Source organism: Rhineura floridana, chromosome 5, assembly GCF_030035675.1.
Source record: "Rhineura floridana isolate rRhiFlo1 chromosome 5, rRhiFlo1.hap2, whole genome shotgun sequence".
NCBI lineage: Eukaryota > Metazoa > Chordata > Lepidosauria > Squamata > Rhineuridae > Rhineura > Rhineura floridana.
This window is the reverse complement of record NC_084484.1, coordinates 78,340,599-78,365,840: the sequence shown is the minus strand read 5'-3', so window position 1 is coordinate 78,365,840 and position 25,242 is coordinate 78,340,599. Positions and strand designations below refer to the sequence as shown.

General features: G+C 43.6%; 1 protein-coding gene across 3 annotated transcripts in view; it reads left to right on the top strand.

The window, feature by feature from the left end:
• BCLAF3 (BCLAF1 and THRAP3 family member 3) overlaps window positions 1–19,315 on the top strand; it is a 65,619-nt gene extending 46,304 nt beyond the window's left edge. For all 3 annotated transcript variants that reach the window (XM_061627268.1, XM_061627269.1, XM_061627270.1), the window contains exons 10-12: window positions 881–949; window positions 7,536–7,685; window positions 16,418–19,315. In XM_061627268.1, coding sequence (XP_061483252.1) covers window positions 881–949; window positions 7,536–7,685; window positions 16,418–16,432 — 234 coding nt within the window. In that variant the 3' untranslated portion in view covers window positions 16,433–19,315. The remainder of the gene's footprint in view (window positions 1–880; window positions 950–7,535; window positions 7,686–16,417) is intronic.
• The last annotated feature ends 5,927 nt before the right edge of the window (window positions 19,316–25,242 follow it).

Below are 25,242 nucleotides of genomic sequence, written 5' to 3'. Positions count from 1 at the left end.
AAATGGATGGAACAGGTTTTAGACTAACATCTGTAACATGATGAGAAACTAATACATTTAAACAGCATTTGGCAGTTCACTTATATGCATGTGTTCAGTGGGTTTTTTCATTCATTCCAAAAAGGGTGGAATTCACCCCCTCCCCCCACAAAAAAGCAGTAAATCATCAGTTTCTCACTAAATAACAGGACAATTCACACCACATTGTTTAGGGCTACCAGGAACATGGAGAGCTGTGGAAGACTGATACAAAAGTTTTATAGACTTTTTTGAAGTGCATTTGAGAGAGGACTAAGTTGTGAGAAAGAGAAATTTTTCATAATCATTTCAGGTTTTGGTAGATTTATGGAGAAGATAATGTAGCTGAGCTTAGGGATCAAAATTGGAAAATGATTTGCAGCTAGACGCTGGGGTATGTGGAGTTGAACAGGACCTTGCAAAGGTTATCAGGGCAAATAAGATGCTACATCCACATTGACAATAAAATGTTTAGTATATCTGCTCAAAGAGTGTTTTCATAGCACTATTTATAAACACTGGCCATTCCTTTGGCCTCTTTTTTTTTTACAAATGTTGCAATGATTATATGTCATCTAAAAGATTCACATGGAACAAAAAGTGACAAGTTGCTTGACAACTCAAAAAGAGACCCTTTAAAGAGAAACAGTGGGCCATTTAGAGTGCTTCAGGAATTAAAATTGGCACTATTTTCACTTAATTTTATTTTAGCTCATTCTATTAACTAGTTGGGGGGTTCACCTTCTCAACAAATGCAGTGTGCAACTGTATGAGTTATGATATACAAATTACAGTATAATTTATGACTATATAAATGTGCATTTTTATTTTAATGTAGAATAATTTTACTTCCAAATCATAGGGTAATATTGGATATGATCAATTTGAAGATGAGACTGAACATTCTGATTCATTTCGAAGACCCTTCAAGGTATGAATGACAATTTTGCTTAATTCTAATGGAGTAGCAGAATTCATTTCTCTTTCCTCCACCCCCTTTTCCAGGTTTACAATATTGTTTTTTAACTTTATGCAGTAGTAGTGTATGGAAGTAAAAAGAAAGAAAAAGGAACGCAATAGCATCTGTGATAATGAGTGATTTACATTGGGAAAAATGTCTTGCAGTAGAAAGACCTCCACAGCCTTATGAAAAACCATTGTTGATGCCAGTTGCAGAAACAGTTTACGTTATAAACAAAGTTGCCTTGTATCTTTTACTACCTGTTTTCTGCACATGGATCAATTAGTTCCTACTCACAGTAGGAAAGAAAGTAATTCATTTAATCTGAAGCAACTTGTTCCTGTTTTATTGCATTTGGACTTTGCTAATTAAGACAGTGTCATTGTTTCATTTGCCAAATATTACTTTTACACTACTTTGCATCGTAATTTATTATACGAAACACATGAAATTGTTCATTAGTTCTGAAAAGGTGTAGTGCTGTACATTACCCCATGGAAGTAATATACACTGCCTTACAAAAGTAATCAGACCCCTGGTCAATGCTTTCATATTACTGAATTACAAATGGTACATACATTGTAATTTTGTTCTGGATGATATTTTATTTTGAAACACTGAAACTCAAAATCAATTATTGTAAGGTGACATTGGTTTTAAGTTGAGAAATGTTTGTAAGAAACATAAAAAACTGAAACATTGCTTGCATAAGTATTCAATCCTTGTGCTGTGGAAGCTCCCAGTTCACACAGATGAAAGAAATTGCCCTATCGAGGACACAATTACCTTACCGTTGGCCTTGCTGTCACATTGTCAGGATAAAAATCCCACTGTTGAAGGATCATTGGTTAGGCTATGGATCTGAAGGAAAATGAAGACCAAAGAGCGTTCTGCAGAAGTGAGAGATAATGTAATACAAAGGCCTAGATTAGGAAAAGGGTACAAAATAATATACAAGTGTTTGGATATCCCAGTGAGCACAGCTAGATCAATAATCAGGAAGTGGAAACTGCAGCACACCACCCAGACACTGCCAAGAAAAGGCCATCCCTCAAAACTCAGCACTCCGACAAGGAGACTTGTGAGAGAAGCCACAGAGAGGCCAACAATCACTTTGAAGGAGCTACAGAGTTCAGTGGGTGGGAGTGGAGTAATGGTGCACCAGTCAACCATATCAAGAGCTTTGCATAGCACTGGCCTGTATGGGAGGGTGGCAAGAAAGAAGCTGTGACTCAAAAAGTGCCATATGAAAGCACATCTGGAGTTTGCCAGAAAGCATGAGAGTGCCCCAGCTGCAATGTGGGAAAAGGTTTTGTGGTTAGATGAGACCAAGATAGAGCTTTTTGGCCAAAACTGAAAGCACTATGTGTGGTGCAAACCTAACACTGCCCATGCCTCAGGACACACCATTCCTACAGTGAAGTATGGTGGTGGCAGCATCATGTTGTGGGGATGGTTCTCATCAGCAGGGACTGGGCATCTTGTTAAAATTGAAGGAAGAATTGATGGAGCAAAATAAGGGGAAATGCTGCAAGAGAACCTGCTTCAGTCCACTCAAAAATTGAAGCTTAGGAGGAAATTCACATTTCAGCAGGACAGTGATCCCAAGCACAAGGCCAAAGCAACATTAGAGTGGCTCAGGAACAAAAAGGTGAATGTCCTACAGTGGCCTGGTCAAAGTCTTGATCTCAATCCCTTTGCGAATATGTGGTGCTATTTGAAAATTGTGGTCCACAAGCGATGTCCGACCAACCTGAATGACCTGGAGTGAATCTGTCAAGAAGAATGGGCCAAAACCCCTCCGACACTATGTGCAAAGCTGGTACATACCGTCCCCACAAGACTTAAAGCTGTTATTGCAGCAAAAGGTGGCTCTACTGAACATTAATGTGTGGAGGTTGAATAATGTTACCTTACAGTAAATGATTTTGAGTTTCAGTGTTTCAAAATAAAATATCATATAGAACGAAATGACAATGTACCATTTGTAACTGAGTAATATGAGAGCATTGGTCAGGGGTCTGATTACTTTTGCAAGGCACTGTACATTGCCTATTTTAAAAACTTGTTGTGAAGATAGGTAGGTAGGTATATACAGAGAGAGAGAGAGAGAGAGAGAGAGAGAGAGAGAGAGATTTGAAAGCAACAGACAGAACTTCACCCAAGCTTGCTTTGGTTCCCTATAAGGATTCCATTAATCACCAAAAATTATACAGCCTTGAGAGTGGCTGTATACTGTAGCCAGCGGGGATTTTTCACATTCCGCAATGTTAAATTGAAAATACCCCCATGCCATTCTGATGCTTCCCATAAGCTCATTTCAAAACAAAACCTCACGAACCTTATAGTCCTGAACTCAGAAACGCTTGCCTAACAACCCTCTCAATTTTCATGGTGATACACAAAACAGCCAAAGAGAATAGACAGTTCAAAGTGTAAAAAGAGCCCTTTTGGACTTTATCTGAGAGTTCTCATAATCTGTTGAAATTTATTAAAAATCAGCCATGTTCACAGAGTACCTGTAATCCTAATACTGACCTTGCCCCATACTCTGACCTTCATCTTCTGCAATTTAAAGGTTTAAAAAATGCCTGGCTGATTTTTAATTAATTTAATAAATTTTGGCTGGAGCCCTATTGTAATGTCGGGCATGCTCAGTAAGAACCAACTGTCACAGTTCTAAAAGCCAGACACACAGCTGCTGGGCTTGCCTAATCAGGGGACCACACCCACACCAGACTTTGATTTCACTTGAGGCAGTCATGGCTTTCCTCAGAGAATCCTGGGAAGTGTAGTTTGTGAAGGGTGTTGAAAGGAGACTCATGTTCCACTGAAAGAGCTTCAGTGGCCAGACTAGTTTAACAGTCAGCCACTCTGATTGAAGCACCCTTCACTAACTACACTTCCCAGGATTCTTTGAGAGAAGCCATGACTGTCCAAAGTGAAATAAAGGCCTGGTGTGGATGTGGCCGGGGACAGCTTTGGTTTAAATTTGGGCGGGAGGCTACATGTGCCTGCTGTAGAATAAAAAGGTGGGGGAAAGGCTGAAAAAGAATGATTCTGTTTACAATGTTTTCCTTTTGGAAAGGAAAGGGGCTTCACCTCTGCCCAGTGCCCACCCACCCAGTCTCCTCCCCTCCCTCCCCCAGGTCAGTGTTGGACTACAACCTGGGAGACCAGGATTTGAATCCCCACACAGCTATGAAGCACACTGGGTGACCTTGGGCCAGTCACTGCCTCTCAGCCTCAGAGGAAGGCAATGGTGAAACCACCTCTGAATACCATTTACCATGAAAACCTTATTCATAGGGTCAACATAAGTCAGGATTGACTTGAAAGCAGTCCATTTCCATTTTCAAACATGATTGCACAGAAATAAATCCCATTGAACTCAAAAAGTATGCAAATTAAACCCACCCTCCCTTCTTCTCCCTCCTATCCCCCTCTTGCCCCTCCCCTCCCCCTTCTTTTGCCCCTCCCTACCCATCCCCATCCACTTCCAATCCCCTCCTTCCGCTCCCCTTCCTCCTCCCCATGGTCAGTTTTACCTATCTTAAGCATGATTGCACAGAAGTAAATGCCATGGAAATTATAAGCATGCAAATGATCAAACCTGCCCTCCCCCTTCCTATGTCCCCCTCCAATACGCACCTTCCCCCTCCTCCTACCCCATGGTCAGTTTTTCCTATCCTAACCATGATTGCATAGTAGTAAATCCCAATGAACTCAATAAGCATGCAAATGATCAGACCTGCTTTCCCTCTCCTTCCCCTCTCCTCTCCCTCCTCCCCTCCCCTCTTCCTTCTTTCTCCTCCCCTGCCCACTCCAGCCCTCCCTCCCTCTCCCCCCTGTCACTTTTAGCTATCCTAAGCATGATTGCACGGGAGTAAATCACACTGAATTCAATAAACATGCAAATGATCAAACCTGTCCTCCTCCCTTCCCCATCCTGCCTGCTCCATCCCAGTCCTCCCCTCTGCATTTCCTCCCCTCCCTCCTCCTCCCCTCCCCATCCCCTGTGGTCAGTCTCACCTATCCTAAGCATGATTGCAGGGGAGTAAATCCCACTGAACTTAATAAGCATGCAAATGATCGCTCCACTCTCAGCAAACTTGCACAGGATCCCATTTCTTATCTCCCAGGTTAAAAAGCAGGGAAATTCACTAATAGACAAAAACCCTTGTGGTTTAAGAACATACCTATAGCCAAGAGGTATTTCTATCAAACTTTAAACAGCAGGGAAATTGCGCAGCTCTAGTGAATGCACCAGGGGAGCAGGAGACCTGACCTCCTCTCTGAGATATTGGACTGCCCTACAAATTTGTCAAAATGCAAACACCATTTGGATTGGTCTTTCACAGTCCAATCCACTTGCTGTGTAGCTTGGAAGAATTTAGTAAGATGTGCCTCTGAGCATATGGTGAGTGGTGGCAACACTTGCAACCAGCCCAAATAATAGAAAGAAGACATGCTATGCTGATCTTGTTTTAGCAGGGAGGAAGCAACATTATTAAGACGGTTGATATAGTTCAGATAGTCACTTTAAATATGTCTGATTTACTTTGCAATTTTAGTGAAGTTTCCTATAGGAAATCATTTTCTTTTGTTTCTGTTTCTGTGAAGATGTGAAGTACAGCAACACTTTGCAAAATTTACACTAAAAAACTCCAAACATAATTGTGGATTTATTTCTTTATTTATTACATTTGTATATTGTAATTTCTCTGGGCAGTTTACAACAAATAATGGCACTGACTTCTGCAGAATAGTCTCCAGTGGACCTCAGGAGTGTCTCAATTTGCACAAGATAAAACAATGGGAGGTGAAATATATTGTAGCAAAATTCTAGGTGTGCTCTATATTTTTAATTGAAAACTGGTTTAAACATAGCAGGCTGAAAACATGCATCCTCTTTTTTCCAACAGCTAGAGTCATTGCTGAAGTAGCAACTTATTGTAATCAGTCTGATTTTACATCAAACTGCAGTTTCAGATTCAACTGTTAATGCACTCGAAATAGAAATAGAACAGAACCTCCAATTTGAAACACAAAAGGCTGTCTTCACCATCATATGACATTGACCAATAAAACAGCTTTGAAATTAATAAAAATAAATTTGACACAGATTTCTAGGATGAATAATGAGGGAAATAAAATTTTCTAGGTTAGATTCTCTGTAGAAACATTAGTAACACAGGAAAGAAGCAAAGTAAGAAGAACACCAACAAACATATAAAAATATAATTATCTTTGGAGATGGCAGGTGTTGCCACCACTCCCCATATGCTCAGAGGCACATGTTACCAAATTCTTCCAAGCTACACAGCATGTGGATTAGACTGTGAAAGACCAACCCAAATTGTGTTTGCATTTTGACAAATTTGTAGGACAGTCCAATATCTCAGAGAGGAGGTCAGGTCTCCTGCTCCCCTGGTGCATTCACTATAGCTGCCCAATTTCCCTGCTTTTTAAAGTTTGATAGAAAGATCTGTGGGCTATAGGTATGTTCTTAAACTGCAAGGGTTTTTGCCTATTAGTGAATATATGCATGTATACATGCAAGGCTAAACTAACATGGTTTTTTTAAAAAAAAATGTGGGATGTGGGGAAGAGAAAGAAAAAGATGAATTCTGAATTTGAAAGTAGTGGATAAATGAGAAAAGAAGCCAGCATCATCTTGCTTCCTTTAATCATCAGAATCAGCTATGGTAAAGGATTAATGTGTTTTCAGTTTTGAACCTGGATCCAAAAGAAAATATACACATTTATTGATATTTTAATAATGGGCATGTAACGTCTACGGACGTATTCCTAGGCATAAGTTCTACTGTTTATTATTTATTATCTTCCACGGGTGTCTCAGTGTGATGTACAAAGTGCAATTAAAATTATACTAAGTTGAATAATAAAACCCTTAAAGATGCATTTTCTAGAGAATTAATTGTTTTTGAAAGTCTTTGTAGACATTCTGGCTACATTCAGGCAATATCTCAGCCAATATATGAATGAGCCTTTCAGCTGCACAGGTAGTTCCTTCATTCCTCCTGTCGCAGTAGGACCAAACAAAGCAAACAACCATAGTTTCCTATTTTGTCTAAACAAGGAAGCAATGGTTAGCAATTTTGGAACAAGCCAGGATATGAAACCAACATTAAATATGGCTTCATAACGTGGCTTGTTCCAGCATTACATTTTTTCAGCATTTAAAACCTATAGTAATATTACAGCTAGGAAAGGAAGACCCACTTGTTTAAGTAGAAGCAGCTACCAATATTTGGGGGTGGGGGAGGTTGTACCCATGCCCAGTAACTTGTCAGGCAGCTACATGTTTTGGATCATGGTTAAAATTCTATACATGATATGTTTTGAAAGTTGCGTCCACTGTAACATGTGACAAAGACTTAAGTATGTTGAATCTTGAAGTAAAAAATCAGTATCTTACGTACATACATATAGAGTAGTATTTACACTTTAAACTTTTTGAATATCAGACTAAAGTACTTGGGGCCAGAATTCTCAAAGCTGTTAAGATTGCCATTCTTTTTCTCCTGTACAGCCATACTTTATTGATGGTCGGTCTCACTTTAAATCAAGCTTGGTACAGAAGGGTTTATATATACAAGCTAAATACCAGCGATTGCGTTATGCTGGGACAAGGGGATTTACCACTAACAAATTCAGAGGAGGATTTTTGAGGAAAGAAAAGGTAAGTGAATTTTTATTCTGATCAAATTTTGAATAGCCTCTATGATCCTACAAACTGTAAAATATTGAATATGCTGCATTTATTCCAGCAGCTAATCTTGAAAAATGTTGTATGTAAGCTTTCACACTGTACCTTCTTCTGATTTATTGTATGTATTCATTTTATTACAGTTATATTCTATCCTTCCTCTAAGGTCAGAGTGGCATTTTAGTTTCATAGCACTGCGAGGCGAGTTAACATGAAAGATGGTGATCTTAGGCCACCCAGTTTGCTTCAAGGCACCTGGTCATTCACTGTTCAAAACGGTATGCAGGACTAGAAGGACCTTGCCCTGACCCAGAAAGGCAATTATATTTTTGTGGCAGAATGAATATCCAAGAGCAGAAGAAGGCCACTTTGAATGCTTTCCCCACCACATTCCTTTCTCCAACTCTTAAAATTTGGTCAGGTGCCATTAGCAGAGTTGCACAGCACAGCAGCAGAAGACACCTGTTCTTTCTTGCTTGTCAACTTGAAGCTAAAGCCTTTAATGCTAATGAGGACAGTGTGGGCTTTCTAGGTTTCTGTTCCTGTCAAAGAAAAAGCAAAATAGGCAGCCAGCCCTGCCCAGTTGATGAGCACAGTGGAACTGGTGGAGCACACATCCTTTTCAATTCCCTTCCCAGTTTAGTAGGAGGGTATGGGGTACAGAAAGAAAATCTATATTCTGCTCTGCATTTGCCCATATGTGTAAACGCAGCACAGCTGGGGTGACTTGCATTCTCTCTCTCCTCTAGCTAGGCAAATAGATAGAAATCAGCTATTTAGCCAGAAAATTGTCTGCTTTCTGTTTGTCTCCTAGCTGTGTGAAGAGAGATGGTGATGATGTGTTTCCACTTAACCAGGACACACCTTTCCAAATGGAGCCCTGCTTAACAGAACTCCATTCTAGATGTGAGAGACTGTTACTTTCTTTCCACCTCCATCCCCTTTAGGTTCCAGGAAGGAGGAGGCAGTCTGGCTTGCATGGTCCAGAGCAGAGCAGCTGCTTTCTAGAATCAGCTCACATAGCCATTTTCTCCTTCCCTTGCTGGGAAAGAAAAGCGACTAAGTGTAGGTTTTATTTACAGAAAATGAGCCCTTTAATACACAACCTTCACAGATATGGAGACTGCACGCAGAACTGACTTGTCTGGTCACCTGAGGCAATTATTAGTTGCCTAGGTGATTTGTTACTTTAATAAATGGAGACATTTCTGGTGATGCTTGGGGTGAGGGTGGGCTTTCGATTTGTTTGTATTCTGTGTTGTGAAAATCAAGAAAACACATTTAATAAATAAGTGGAGACATTTCAGACTTCAGCTTTGACTCATTCAGTGTTGAGCAATCAAGACACTGATTGGTGGTTGTATATAAATAAGCCCTTGCATGTGTGACATTTTAGTATCAAACAATCATTTAAAGTAACCTGTATATAATCATGTTTTAAAAATTCTTATTGAACCCATTGATGCACAGAAATACAAAGATACTGTTAATTCAATACCACTAGAATTTAATTTCAATCATAACAGTTTTGAAGTATCTCTGTGCGCTCTAATTTATTTCTTAGTCTTTTGAGATCTGCTTATTAGAGATCATGTTAAGGGTCATAGTTCACTGTTAGAGCTTCTGCCTTGCATTCAATCTGGCATCCCCAAGTAGCGGTGGGGATATTGCCTGTCTGAAATCCTGGTGAGCTGCTGTCAACCAGTTTAGCAATACTGAGCTTGGTCAACCAATGGTATAAAGCAGCTTCCTATGATGTATTGTTTTCTGAAAAAAATGTTTAGATTATTTGGCACATGGTGTGTTCCCCTCATCATGTGCGATGGAGTGACAGGGTTCTCTCAGTCTAAATTCAGCCACCTGGCAAGTCCCCCCCCCCCATCCCCATAAACTTGGTGCTTTGAAAGCATCATTTTCCATAGGAGGACTGCCATCAAGTGGGATATAGCTCCACCTATCGTCCGAAGGCAAGAATGTTTTTGAAGTCAAGACTAGGGGCGTCAGGCCCCTCCCACTCTCCAGTTCATTCCTGCCTTCGTACCGAACAAGTTTGAAATTTGATAGCGTAGCTTCTAGCAAAGTTTTTCGTGTATTTGTGTGACAGGGTGGGAGTTTTTGTGTGTGTAGTTTGTTTCCTTCCCTTTGTCTTGTCTTAAACTGTCTTGTCTTTTAAATCGTTTGTTTTATTATTCCTGGGGAATTATTTTGGGAGTTCTCCCTAGCCCGTGTTTCTTTCCCCAGTACGTAGCCTAACAGCGACTTAGAGAGACTGCGGCTGCGGTTCTCTTTTTCTCAGGTGGCGGACGCAGCCTTTACCCCAGGAGCTTGCGGCTGCAGCTTCCTGATCTGCTCCACCGCTTTCCTAGTCCCGTTACGGTCTCTCGCATACTCCAGGAGCCTGCTCCTGCGGCCCCTTTATTTTCATTTCCTTTATTGCCGCCTTCCTGGTGACTGCCGCGGCATTTTTCTGAGGCGGTTCCCTCGATTTCCCCTCTACGAGCCTGCGGCTGCGGCTCTCCCCTGCCTTCTGAGCACCTCTTATTAGTTAGGCTACTCTGCCTTCCCTGACTCGTTCCGCGGCTTCTAAAATCTCGCTGCAACTGTCCCTACGGGTCCGCGACTGCACATTATTTACAGTTTCCCTGTCACAGCCCCAACGGCCACGGGGATTTCGCTGGTCGTTCTGACTCATTGGCAGAGTCTCTTCTGCCTGACTTTAAAGCCGCGATTGTGCCTATCGACCCCGCGGCTGTAGAACGTATTTCAGGCCGTTTTCTCCCAGTTAAATTTTCTGATCAGCCCCTGCTGGTGCTCCTCAGTGGCCGCCATTGTTCCTACCTCGTCCCTCCGCCATTTTTGATAAAAAAATTTCCCGCTCTTCTCTTGGGCGCCATTTTGTTTGTCCCTCCTTTCCCGTTCTTTGTGTTTAGCATATTTACTACTGATAAAGGGATCTAGTACCAGGGCTGTGGATAGCAGAGCCAAGGGCTTCAAGCCGACTTCCACAGCGCGATCTCCTTGGGTGTGTGTGCCTCAGACAGGACCCTGTAGTCCCACACAAGTGCCTTTGCTAATCTGCCACTGCTACTTACTGCAACTATTTGATCCTGTATTCTCAGCCCTGACTGTCTATCTCAGTACATTCTGCCCCATCCGTGGCTGTGTACTAACGCTGTTACTACTATACAAGAGCTGTCGGAACTGTACATTCTGCCCCATCCATGGCCGTGTACCAAGGCTGTTAATTCTGTACAAGAGCTGTCTGAACTGTACATTCTGCCCCATCCGTGGCCGTGTACCAAGGCTGTTAATTCTGTACAAGAGCTGTCTCAACTGTACATTCTGCCCCATCCGTGGCCGTGTACCAAAGCGGTTAATTCTGTACATTCTGCCCCATCCGTGGTCGTGTACCAACGCTGCTGAATTTGTGCATTCTGCCCCATCCGTGGCCGTGTACCTCGCCATCTGAGCCAGTGCATTCTGCCCCATCCGTGGCCGTGTGCTGAGCCTATTTGGGTCTGTACATTCTGCCCCACCTGTGGCCGTGTACTGAATCCCTCCGGAATATACGATGGCGGAACAGGCAGCGACAGCTCAGGCGACCAAGCCTAAACAATCTAAGGCAACCAAGCACAAGCACATCAAAGCGGTTGCCAAAACTAAACATATATCCAGCCACCCATCAACCAAGAGGGCACGCTATATCTCTGTACTGGTTTCTGAGGAGGCTGGCCAGGAACCATTAACTTCTCTGTTTAATTCTCCGACCGCATCCTCAGAGGAGGAATTTGCCAGGTTTCCTGACCAGCCAGCAGCCAGCTATCCTCCTCCTGTATTACCACCGAGGGCTCATTCCTCTTCTCAGCCTACTGAACTCTCCTCTTTGCCCTTGCAAGCACAACCATCTTCCACACCGGGGCTGCAGCTGTCTCATGAGTTCATATCGCAACTACAGGACATGCTGTCGCTTTTTTCTCAAACACAGGCACAAGCACAAGTCACCGCCATGCCCCAGCAGAGGGTTAGCAGACAACCCAATGATCTGGGTCACTATGGTCACAATGAGGCAGGTCCATCATGCTCTCCAAATCCTTTTGATATTGCCAGAGGCAGATTCATCGATGACGTCTCTTGTGGGGAGGACCCATCATATGCTATGCTAACCGAAGGTGACGACTGGAGTGACCAGTCGGAGCATGCGGAGGATAACTCATACCATCTGTTTGATACCTCCGATTATCAGCCCCTTGCGCACAGAGTACTTAACACCCTTGGTCTACAATCTGCGGCTGCCACTCCCGCAACTAAAGGGGCCAGAGTCCTGAAATCTCCCGCACCAGCGGAGCACTACCTTCCGGTGCCAGACCCTATTGCTAAGCTGACCTATGAAGAATGGTCTCACCCTTTGCAAACGCTCCGTTTTAACGCCCTTGCGGACAAGCTCTACTCCTTGGCTCCGGAATTTACTAGCAAGCTGGCTGTCCCTGGCATTGACGAGCCCATCTCCAGTCTAGTTTCCAGATCCCTTTTGCTGAGGGAAGGAGAGTCACACTTAAAAGACGCCACTGAGCGAAGGCTGGACTTTGCCTTACGCAAAAACCATGAGGTCACCGCCTTTGCCATGCGAGCTTCCGCATCTGCTTCCATCTTTTCCAGAGCGGCGATGATGTGGTTGGATGACCTCTTAGACGATCTTAATCCTGATCCTGTCTCTCTGAGGAGGTCACTGGTAAAATTGTGCAAGACGGCTGCGTTTGCGGCTGATGCCACCCTGGACACTAATCAGTTAGGAGCAAGAGCCATGGCAGCTCAGGTAGTTGCCAGACGGACCCTCTGGCTTCGTCACTGGCAGGCGGACTCTACAGCCAGAGTTAATTTATCAAGAGCACCTTATACCGGCTCATTACTCTTCGGTGAGGAAGCTCTAAAGGCTGTGCTTGTTGATTCCAAGGACGCACGAAAGCCCGTCTTGGCCACGGTCAGGAATGTTGATCGCAGGCCTTTCAGACGTTTCTCCTCATACCGCACGACCCAGCCCTTTCGAGGAACGCGGCCCGGGGGACGAGGCCGCGATTTCCGAAACTATGATTTCCGCCCCTCCAGGGGAACCTGGAACAGACGTTTCCCAGGCAGAGGTCAGTACCAAGGGCGCAGAGGTACCTCAACATTCTCATATAGGGGAGGGTCTCGCCAGCACAGACAGTACTGACGCGATACTGGTTGGGGGTAGACTTCTTCTGTTTGGAGACCATTGGCTGCGTCTGACTCAGATTGCCTGGATCAGAGATCTTTTTTGTTATGGCTATGCAATTGAGTTTTGGGCCACCCCACCAATTTTATCCCTCCCCTTGCCCCAGGGCACCAGACAAGCACTGCATCATGCAGACAGCTATACATCACTTATTGGACATAGCGGCGATAGAGCCAGTCCCTGCCACAGAGAGGTCGGAAGGGGTGTACTCCCTCCTATTTGCTGTGCCCAAACGAGACCTGTCATGGAGGGCGGTGTTGGACCTCAAGTTCATCAACCGTTTTGTAAAGTATCGCAGGTTCAAAATGGAATCCCTCCACTCCATTACAGAAAGCCTTCATGAAGGAGACTTCCTGGGTTCTATCGACCTCAAGGAAGCGTATCTCCATGTGCCTATTTGCATAGCCCACAGAAAATTCCTTTGGTTTGCTTTCGGCCCCCAGCACTTTCAATATCGAGCGATGCCGTTCGGCCTCTCATCTGCCCCGAGAGTATTTACCAAGGTGCTACTCATACTAGTGGCTTACCTCCGGCTTCAAGGGGTCCATATCTACCCCTACTTGGACGATCTGTTAATACGGGTGAGTTCCAAGGCCCTGGCTCATCGCCATCTAACACTCACTCTCCATGTCTTGCAGACCTATGGCTGGCTAGTCAATTTCGACAAAAGTCACCTTCAACCAACCCAACGCCTACAACATCTAGGGGCGATGTTAGACACCCAGCAGGCGATGGTGTTCCTGTCTCCAGACCGCATAACTGCTATTACAGACATCACAAGATCTCTGATGCGCCGGGCAACCGCAGATGTTATGCTTCTAGCCAGGGCTCTCGGAATGTTGGTGTCCACCATTCATATTGTGCCATGGGCTCGAGCTCATACTCACCGCCTTCAGTGGGCTTTGTTGCCATTTCAGCAGGACATTGCCATCTCAAATCATCGAACAATTCCCTTGAGCCCCGCACTGTGTCTTTCATTCCACTGGTGGACGAGGGTCCAAAATCTCACCAAGGGCACTTTATTCAAAGAACCCCGCAGAACTGTCATCACCACAGATGCCAGTCTCCTTGTCTGGGGAGCTCACTGCAACTCCCAGTTTGTTCAGGGGGTCTGGACCATGGCAGATCAGACTCAGAGCATCAATTGGCTGGAGCTCAAAGCTGTCCACTTAGCTCTGCTCCATTTTCAGTCTCTGTTCCCCTTGGACCATGTCCTCATCCGAACGGACAACACGTGTGCGAAATCACATTTAAACAGACAGGGGGGAACCAGGTCCCACTCTCTGCAGAACCTAGCTTATATCATCTTTGACTGGGCGGAACAACATCTACAATCCTTGAAAGCAGAACATCTCAGAGGAATTTGGAACGTGACAGCAGACTGGCTCAGCAGACAACAAGTCTTTCCGGGAGAATGGAAACTTCATCCTACCATTTTCCATCTTCTCCAGCGTCGGTTCGGCGTCTTCTCAGTCAACCTGTTTGCCTCCAGTCGCAATTGCCAGCTATCCAGGTACTTCGCACGATACCTGGACACGACAGCGGAAGCGGTGGATGCTCTCTCACTTCCGTGGCCGGATGGCCTATTGTACGCCTTCCCTCCAATACCACTGTTAGCCAGAACCTTGAGGAAGGTGCGACGCGAGAGGGCACGGCTGGTTCTGATAGCACCATATTGGCCCCGTCGATCGTGGTTCTCAGATCTCCTTGCAATGTCGGTGACGGATCCTTGGCCACTTCCAGTCAGGCCAGACCTCCTATCCCAGGGTCCAGTATGGCACCAGGACCCCAATTGGCTCAACCTAACAGCATGGCTTTTGAACGGGGACATTTGAGATCGGCTGGCCTGTCTGACGCTGTTATTGACATTATTTTGGCCTCGAGAAGACCATCTACCACTCGTATATATCAACGTACTTGGGTGGCATTCTCCAGGTGGTGTCAGTCCCAGCACATCGATCCTTCCCAGGCCACAATACAACAGGTGCTACAATATCTTCATAGGGGCCTCATGATGGGACTTAGACCCAACACTTTACGTCGACATGCGTCCACTCTGTCGTCTATTCTCTCAGTGTCCTCCACTGGTGCCACTATTGCTTCACACCCGTTCATCAAATGCTTTCTAAGGGGAGCTGCTCTACGCTCACTGGCTGTAGTTCACCATTTTCCCTCATGGAGTTTGTCAAAGGTCCTGCAGGCTTTACAACACCCTCCGATCGAACCTCTTAGGACTGTGCCTTTACGTATGTTGTCATTCAAGGTCTTGTTCCTGATCGCGATCACTTCTGTGAGACGAGTTTCGGAACTAGGCGCATTGTCTTCTCCCCGCCATCTCTGTGTTTTCCACAAGGACTCTGTTGTGCTGAAGACTGACCCTTTCTTCCGTCCCAAGGTCGACTCAGTTTTCCATCGCAACCAGGACATAGTTCTGCCTTCCTTTTGTCCAAATCCTACTCATCCTCTCGAGAAGGCTTGGCATTCGTTGGATGTTCGGAGGGCTCTCAAGACCTACTTGTCTAGGACCCAGGATATACAGCGATCCGAGTCTTTATTTGTATCCTTTCATCCACGTTCTATGGGGCATAAAGTAGCTAATTCCACCTTATCCCGCTGGTTGCGAGCATGTATTGCCTTAGTTTATGAGTCCCTTAAGCTTCCAGTTCCAGCTAGTATAACAGCTCATTCCACTAGGTCAGCGGCCACTACGGCTGCTTTTGTTACCAACGCTCCTGTTGCTGATATTTGCAGAGCTGCTGTTTGGTCTACCCCACACTCGTTTATAAGGCATTACAAAATAGATCGTTATGCCTCTGCCGATGCCTCTTTTGGCAGACAAGTGTTGCAACAAGTTCTCAATGATGTTTAAAATGTGGGTGGTCCCTCCCTGTTATGGGCTGCTTTGGTACATCCCACTTGATGGCAGTCCTCCTATGGAAAATGGACCATTGGTCTCACCTGAAGGGTGATTTTCATAGGACGACTGCCATCACGACCCTCCTAGTTGGAGGATACCTAGATATTTTTGGGGGTTTTTTCATATATTCCTGTTACACTATTATATTAGATTTACTAGTGAAGTCAAGACTGCTATTAATGTTATATCGCTACGTTAGAGTCATATTATTATGATTATTGCTATTGTGTTATGTCTTTGCTGGTAGGCCCGTTGGCCTTTTCTCCTGCATTTTTAGATATCTCTCTTTGGACTCGCTGCGAATGAACTGGAGAGTGGGAGGGGCCTGACGCCCCTAGTCTTGACTTCAAAAACATTCTTGCCTTCGGACGATAGGTGGAGCTATAACCCACTTGATGGCAGTCCTCCTATGAAAATCACCCTTCAGGTGAGACCAATGGTCCATTCTAGTGAAACACTGGATTAATTTAAATGTAGATTAAGTGATTAGTAACTCTTGGTTATAAAATGGAAGTAACTTATTTTTCCTCTTAATAGGACCTGGAAATTTGAGCTGCAGCACTGAAGGTGATATCTCCAATTATTATGATTGCTGCAAGGGAGCATCTGATTGCATTGGACAGTTCTGTCAAGAATTGAAATGGAAAAAACAAAAACTAATATTTTAATTTTTCTTGATAAAGATAATTTTATTTTTCAGTAGTGGAATGTTGCAGAACTTTTTTACAATTTTAATAATGGCTTTTCAAATACAGTATTCAGCTGAACATTATAGGATTGTTCTGTTTAAAACCTCTGGCAGGCAAGTCTGAAAAAACAAACTGAAGGGAGTCTTTATTTATTGAATACCTTTTTTCCTCTAAGCATGGTTTTATTACTAGAACTTGAGTTGTTATACACTGAAGTTTATATGTTTAAAGTTTATTGCTTATATAATAAAAACAAAAACAAAAAGTGCCTTCAGAGGAGTATATTGTGATTTCTCTTAAGCATTTACTTTTGAGGTTCTGCACCTTTGCTCACTGGGAAGTTTTCTTAATATTTAAAAGAGGATTAACCAATATGGTACCCTCCAGATGTTCAGCTCTCATCAGCCCTAGCCAGCATGGCCAGCTGTAAGGGATGATGGAAGTTGTAGTCCAACAACTGGAAGGCACCCCATTGGCTACCCCTAGTTTAACATTTTTGCTTACATTCTGGTATGCAAACATGAAATTTTCAGATAATTTGCTGGGAAACCTGTAGCAAACTATTTTTTAAAAGTGTTAAGAGGAATGTGGATAACCGAGTGGGGGTGACATCTAGCACTGCACAAGTGGCCTTTCACTTCTGCAACATAGCTTCTTTGTCATCCCCACCATATGCTCTGAAGGAACCCCAACCCTCTATAGCAGATTTTGGGGAGCTGGAGGGGCTTAGTGGGAAGAGGAAATCCATTTCACCAACAGCATCCATTCTGCTGGCAGATGGACACTTGGATTTTCACACCTTGTTGTGAAGGAGTAAGTAAATGTACTAAAAACAAGAGGATTGGATGATCTGTTGTTGTTTTTTAAAAAAACACATCCTGGGTCTTTTCATTTTTTCCATGTTTAACAACCAAAGACTTAAGTGCCAAATTATCAAGTTGAAAATATATAAATAGTGTTGTTTTTTAGATATGCAGGCATACAAATTTCCAGGCAAACAAATTTCTGATTGTGGCAATTCTCGGCTAAGTCTGTGTGTAGGCCACAGAAACTGCCTCCCACTTACCTGAATTACACTCCTTTTCTTTCAAGACGTTTATTTTTGGAAAATCCCAGTCATTTCATCAAATTTGTTGTGTAGACAGCGCAAAGGAAGGTCACCACATATATATTTGCTTATGTCATAATATGCCTGCTATCACCTAACCTAAGGCATTTTAATGTGAGGCAGATATTTCTATCCATATGAGCTTAGATTATGTACTGCTACAGCACAACGTGGGCTTTTTTTCAATATGAAGAGTTCAAACACTGTGTTTTGTGAAGATTGTAGCTATTTGCTTCTGAAGGTATAGTCTGGTTGTCAGAAGCATATTACTCCAATGCCCCAGAATCCATACTTATTTCCTATAGTCTCCTAGGCACGAAAAGTTATTTGGGTAGGTAACTAGCGGCTGCTGATAAATGTGGAGTTGTTTATAACAATGTTTATGTATTTAGTATTTATTTTTTTAAACTTATTGTGGGTGCATTGTAAATCTTACCTATATTAAGTAATGAACATACTTTTTCAGGAGGCAAGCAAATTAAACAGAGTGGAAAACCACAAAAAACACAGATTGTGAAAGGCATTAAATATTTTCAGTGAGCCATAATCACTACATAATTACACAGAGAATACTTATGCCCTAGAGTTATTTCTAATCATAGTATATGACATGATAAAATATCACTGAACAAAAGTTTGAGTAGCAATCTTCCATCTAAAATTGAGCATGGCAATTCCTTTTTTGCAAGTTGGTATACCTGTTCTATACATGACTGAGCATATAGATAGCCCAGATATGACCAGTATGACATTTCATTGGTAATTTCTATATATTTTGAAATTAATTTTGCCCAGCAGCTGTATGAAGCATGTAGTGTATATAAAAGTCCAGAACATGTCACAGTTTCTAGTCCTCATTGCTATAGCACAAATTTAATATCAGATAGCAATTATGTAGCTTTCTGTGCCAAACTATATCCTGTCTCTAAAATTAATCAGTCCTTCCAGCTTGGTGGTAGAGCATCTCTTTTGCATGCAGAAGGTCCCAGGTTCAATCCTCAGTATTTTGACGGAGGACTGGGAGAGACCCCAGTCTGGAATCCTGGAGAGCTGCTGCCAGTCAGTGTAGACAATACTGAGGAAGAATGGTCTGATTCAGTTTAAGGCAGCTTCCTAAGTTCCTAATATTCCTATGTTAGTCTTCAGAGAATCACTTAATTGTAAAGATAATGCATTTTGATGAAAATGTTTGTTTTTAAATATTCTATGTTTTATGAAAGGTTGCATTAGGAATACATAGGTTCCGTAAACTGTAAACTTTTCTTTGAACACTGCAATTTTTATATTGAAAAGTATTATGTCAAGTCACTTCCATGTACAGTACTTGCTTTACAAATCCAAGTAACTGCATAATTTTCATAGTAAGATTTCCTCAGCTGTCTGCAGTTGAATAGTTTTAGAGATTACCTTTTTGTGGTGTGTTCATCTCTTACTATTTTGTAGATTGTTATCTATCCCCTCCTCCAAGGAGTTCTCTCTACTCTCCTATCCTCACAACCACAGTATGAGGTAGGTTAGGTTCAGAAATGGTGAGTTTTGTGGCTTTTCAAGTGATTTTAACACTTCAATACCTGGCTACATTTGAACATATTTCGTATAGATGTCAATTTTGTATGGATACCTATTTGGACATCTGAAGGGCTTACACTATTAAATTTATATGTTTAACTTAAGATGTGTGTATTGATGGTTATTGTATCCTTCATGTTAGCTGATGGTGTTTTTCTTAACTATATATTATTTCTTTTTATTTTTATAATCTTTCCTCCCCCGTTAAATTTGCAAACAAACAAAAAAACCTCCCCTACAACACACTGACTGACCCCTTAGACAAGTTAGTTTTCTGAGTATTAGGCCTGACTTAATCCAGCAAACAAGGCTCCAAAGTCTAGATTTAAAATTAAGAACTAGTCCTAGTTTTTTGTATATGTGAGCAATAGGAATAAAACTATATATAAAGGTCATACTAATTTGTTTCTTTGTTAACAGTTGCTGAGCTTTCTCCAGGGAGATCACACTGATGACTTAGCTTACAGCAATGCTGCCAAGTTGGTTAAACTAATATGACTTGCCTAAATCTACACAGTGAGTTTGATTGTTGCATAACTGGCAAACAGGAATGCTCGGACTATCTGACCTTGGAAAGGTCCTGGGCATTGTATGGCAACATTAATCCATACTTTACTGCTTAGTGAACTGGAATCTTGCATTGCTAAATATGTAGAAAAATAGATGGGTTGGAGGGAAGAGAAGTTTATTCCAGTGGATTGAAGCTGGAGCCTACTTGCACTGCAGGAAACCATAGTTTAGTTAGCGTGATGTGAATGAGGTGCAGCAAGCTGCAAGGAGTACAGAAAATAGGAATATTGTAACATTTATAAAGAACATTACTTTGATAAATGTGGATAAACATGAACAGTTGATAAAAAAGTATTTTTTGCCTATGTAAACAAAGGTACAGGAGGACTTGGGAGATGGCTGGTTGCCAGGTGCATCAAGATGTTGACTTGGATCATGGAAGCTGCATGATTCAAATATGCAGTCCACAGAGCTCTCTCTCTGTTCCACTTTTGTGATAGTAAATGGGATCCCTGGATTCCCAAAGTGCTACACTGAGTACAACTGTCTTAATAATGCTTTCACAGTATTATGAATTGTAGTTATCTTATTGAACACTGTAGGCATCATAAGTTCTAGCTCCTCCTTCACAGCCTTTTGCTTAAACTCAAACTAAGGCCATCTTGAAAAAAGAGGCGGGGAATGCAAAGAGTTGTATGCAGTTATTGCATTGCAATGCATGACTAATATATTGTGGGGCAATGGATCAGAATATGAGTAAACAGTTGAAGCTTGTTGTATCTGAAATAAAAGACAGGAAATTGCAATGAGAATAAACATCACAGAACAGAAAGTAACATTACTGGGTAATGAGACTTTAATTTCATTATGGTGAACAGAGAAGATAGGCCCTAATGGCCAAGAATTTACATATTTTTTTTTTAATCAGAAGGATGCAGATAGTGATATAAGTTTTTGGATGCAGCAATTAGAATTTTGGAGTGTATATCGCAGAAGTGCTACTATGTGATATTCATAAGGTAATTTCTTTTCAAGAACAAATAAATCATGTATGTTTTCTGTAGCAGATCATCTTTTATTTCAGCTGATTTATCTGGAAACATCTGTTAAACAGGAGACCTCTGAGCTATTAAAAAACTGAGTGGTTTTAGGAGTTGGAGAAATAAGAAAATACAAATGCCTTCCCTTATGCTTCCCTGCCTCTTACTTACATTTTTTACAGATGTATACAGTACCTAATGTTAAAAAGTGGTAAAGGGATCTGCACAAATATTTTGTTTCTTTGCAATGATTGGAGAAGCTGTACCTATCAAAATTCCTGTATACAACTATTAACTATGGAAGAGCAAAATTCTGTATTTACAATTGCAGTTTTCCCCAGGTAGCATGCCATCATGTGGGTTATAGTGCCATCTAGCATCAGAAGGCAAGAATGCACAGGAGTCAAGACCCGGACTGCTCTTTCCCGCCTTCAGTTCATTTCTTGCCTTCATCTGAGGCTTTTGTCTTTACTCTTCTCTTCCATTCTGTGTAGTGAGTTGATTGATTTTGACTGATTTTATAGTATGTGTTGTGTGTGCAGGGTGTTTGTGGGGATTGGTGAGTGTGAGTTTTTATTGTCTTTGGACAGTTGATTACCTTTTATTGTTTTTGGAGAGGTGATTCTTTTTGCCTGTGAGGGGGAACTCTCTTTCCAGCCCAACAGAGTAATTTATCCCTCCTGTTCTTACCCCTCTGCTTTCCTAGCAGGGCTCGTGGTTGAAACCCTGCAGAGAAGTCCTCACCTCCCAAACCCTTCCCACCTGCATTCCTTGCGGCTGTGGCTCCACGGGTCTCCCGACTTCCTCTACCAACCCGGCTCCCTTGTTAATCCAGGGGCTCGTGGCTCTGGAGGACCGTTTGATTTGTGGCTGCAGGTCTGTGCTTCTGGAGCTCACAGCAACGACTTTGAACAGTGGAGCTGTCTGAAGCTGCAGGATTTTTTGGGGCCATTTCTCCTGAGTGGCCAGATATCCCTGCTTCTGATGAGCTTGTGGCTGCAGCTCCGACCAACAGCTTCTTTCAGGGACCTCGCAGCTGTGCTCCGTTTGGCATTGTGGCTCAGACCAGCAGGTTCTTTAAGGGAGCTTGCAGCTGCAGCTCCATCTGGTGGTGCTTAGGGAGCTCACAGCTGCGGCTCTGACTGGTGGTGTTTTAGGAAGGTGGTGGGCCTGGTGACAGTGGGTGTCGCCTGGAGCTTGTGGCTGCAGCTCTAGGTGCTTGTTTTTCCCCACCCTTTTTGCCTACCTCCGTTTTGTCTAGCCTCGCAGCTCTGGACTCTTGGTTTTCCCACCTGAATGCCTAACTTTGCAGTCTCTTCTCCTGCCCACCATTTTTCTGGTAGTTTCCCACTCTCTTTGTTGTTTTGTCACATCTTTTGTTTTTGTTCCATCTCCGTTGTTGTTTAGTTCTTACCCTTTCCCTATCTTTTCCCTTTTTGGCCAAAGGGAGTGAGGGTATATAATTAAAAAAAAAACAGGAGAGCAGCAAGACGAGTGATGTGTACTTGGGACTGTACTGCACCCCTCTCCTGTGTGTGTGTGCCTGGGCCCCCAATTTACCACACCGCTCTACTGTGTGCATGTGTCCAAGAGCTGTGTCTAAGAGCTGCAGTGCAATTACTAGTTGTGCTGCACTGCACCCCTCTACTGTGTGTGTGTGTGTGTGGCTAAACCTGCTAATACCTGCTATCAGAGTTGTGCTGCAATTACCAGCTGTACTGTACTGCACTCCTCTACTGTGTGCGCATGTGTGAGACCTGGATGTATTTCCAAGAGCTGTGCTGTAATTTCCACCTGTGCTGGGCTGTACTGCACTCCTCTACTGTGTGTGTGTGTCTAGGACCTGCAATTATTGCATCAGTTCACTGCATCCCTACTGTCTGCGTGCCTGATAGCTGCAATCACTGCACCCCCTTCTAGTGCATGTGCTGAACTTGAGATACCACACCCCTCTACTGTGTGCATGTACATCATGGCAGGCCAAGCACCAATTGTGTACTCTCTCAACCAGCCTTCTGATACAGAGCAACATAGCACAGTTGCCACAACGCCTCATCTCAATCCTATTCCTGGCATGAAGACCAAAGTGCAAGGCCTCCAAGCACCATTCCAAGGCTGCTGCCAAAACTAAGTACTCTTCTAATCAGCTAGCTGCTAGGTGGGCACGGTATGTGTCTTTTCCAAACTTGCTGAAAGGCCCCTCTACTACGGCCACCACTGCTGTGGAGGAGATGATTTTGGAAGCCTCTGTCACAGAGCAAGAGAGACTGACAGCCCTATTTCACTCTCCAGCTATGTCATCAGAGGAGGATTTTGATGGATTTCCAGTTCAGGCTCCTATAAATCACCAGCCTCTTGCGACCTCACTGCCTGAGGTTTGTGTTCAGTCAGTGCCATTTCCAATACTGAGCCCTGCCCTTCGGTCTCTCATCAGCTCTGAGAGTGTTCACAAAGGTGATGGTTGCTCTGGTGGCCTATCTCCGGCTACAAGGTATACACATCTTTCCGTATCTGGACGACCTCCTAGTCCAGGCACAGTCAAGGGATCAGGCTGTAATTCATGTTTGTCGCACTCTCGCAACCCTGAGGGACCATGCGTTCTTAGTCAACCTCGAAAAAAGCCACCTATTTCCAATTCAACTGCTTCAGCATCTAGGAGCCATTTTGGACATAGCTCAAGTAAGGGTCTTCCTATTGCCCAAGTGGATTTCAGCTATCAAGGACATGGCATGACTCCTGAGGCATTGCTCAATGACAGATGTGATGTTAGAGCAAAAACCAGGGGCATGTTTGTATCAACCATTCATATTGTCCCTTGGACTCAACCTCATACTCGTCCTCTCCAATGGGCCTTATTGCCGTTTCAGCCAGACATTGCCAATTCCATGCACCAGGTGATTTGTCTTTCCCCCTCATGCAATCTTCCTTCTGGTGGTGGTCATCAGCTCGGAACCTCCAGAAAGGGACCCCATTTCAGGAGCCGGACAGGACAGTAATTACAATGGATGCCAGTCTCAGCAGGTGGGGCCCCCACTGAGATTCCCTTTTCACCCAAGGCACCTGGCCAGCATCAGAGAGAGATTACAGCATAAACTGGCTGGAGCCAAGGGCAGTCCATCTCGCCCTGTGTCAGTTCCAGCCATTGCTCCATCTGACCCATGTCCTGATCCAAATGGACAATACTTGTGTAAAATCGCACTTAAATTGGCAAAGGGGAACCAGATCTCAAGCTCTTCAGGTGGAGGCCACCCTTACATTCAGTTGGGCCGAGAGACACTTACGGTCCTTGAGGGCAGAACATCTCAGTGGAGTCCTGAATGTCACCGTGGACTGGTTCAGCAGGCACCAAGTGATTCCAGGGGAGTGGAGGTTACATCTGGCAGCATTTGTCTCCTCCAGCATCGTTTCAGCACTCTGACCGTGGATCTGTTTGCTTCAAGCAGCAATGCTCAATTTCGCCTGTTCTTCTCAAGACATATAGAGACAAAGGCAGAGTCCATAGATGCTCTTCTGACTCCGTGGCTAGATGCTCTTCTGACTCCGTGGCCAGATGGTCTCTTGTGTGCCTTTCCTCCGATTCCCCTGATAGTCAGAATGCTGAGGAAGCCATGGTGTGAATGGGCTTAATTTGTTCTGCTAGCCCCATATTGGCCACACCACCCGTGGATCTCAGAGCTTCTCTCCCTATCCGTAGCAGCTCCTTGGAGGTTGCCAGTGTGGCTGGATCTTATCTCACAGGGACCAATCTATCATCTGGATCCCAACTGGCTAATTCCGATGGCTGGGAGTTTGAGTGGACACAGCTGATCAGCGCAGATCTATTGGAGGGGGTTGTTGATACCATCCTGGCCTCTGACGTCCATTGACTAATCGCATTTACCAGAGCATGTGGTGTGTATTCTCCAGCTGGTGCGCCTCCCGGGGTCTCCAATCCTCCAAAGCTACTGTTCAGCAGGTCTTACAGTTCCTTCACAAGGGTTTGAAAATGGGATTGAAGCCCAGCACCTTGCATCACCAAGCCTCTACTATTTCTTCAGTTCTATCTGTTAACTCATCAAGTATTCCAATGGGCTGCCAACCTCTGGTTAAATGTTTTCTGGAGGGAGCTGCTGCACTTTCTGCAGCTGTATCTCACCATTTTCCATCTTGGAGTCTACAAAAGGTGATGAAAGCATTGCAGCGCCCCCATTTGAGCCTCTCAGGACAGTACCTTTGTGAGTGCTTTCCTTTAAGGTCCTCTTTCTAGTGGCAGTCACTTCAGCTGAACAGGTGCCAGAGTTGGGAACACCGTCATCGGTCCGCCATCTCTGTATATTTCATAAGGACTCAGTTGTGTTACGACCTGATCCATCATTCCAACCTAAAGTGCACTCTGTGTTTCACTACAGCCAGGACACTGTATTTCCATCCTTTTGTCCCAAGCCCATGCATCCACTTGAAAAAGCC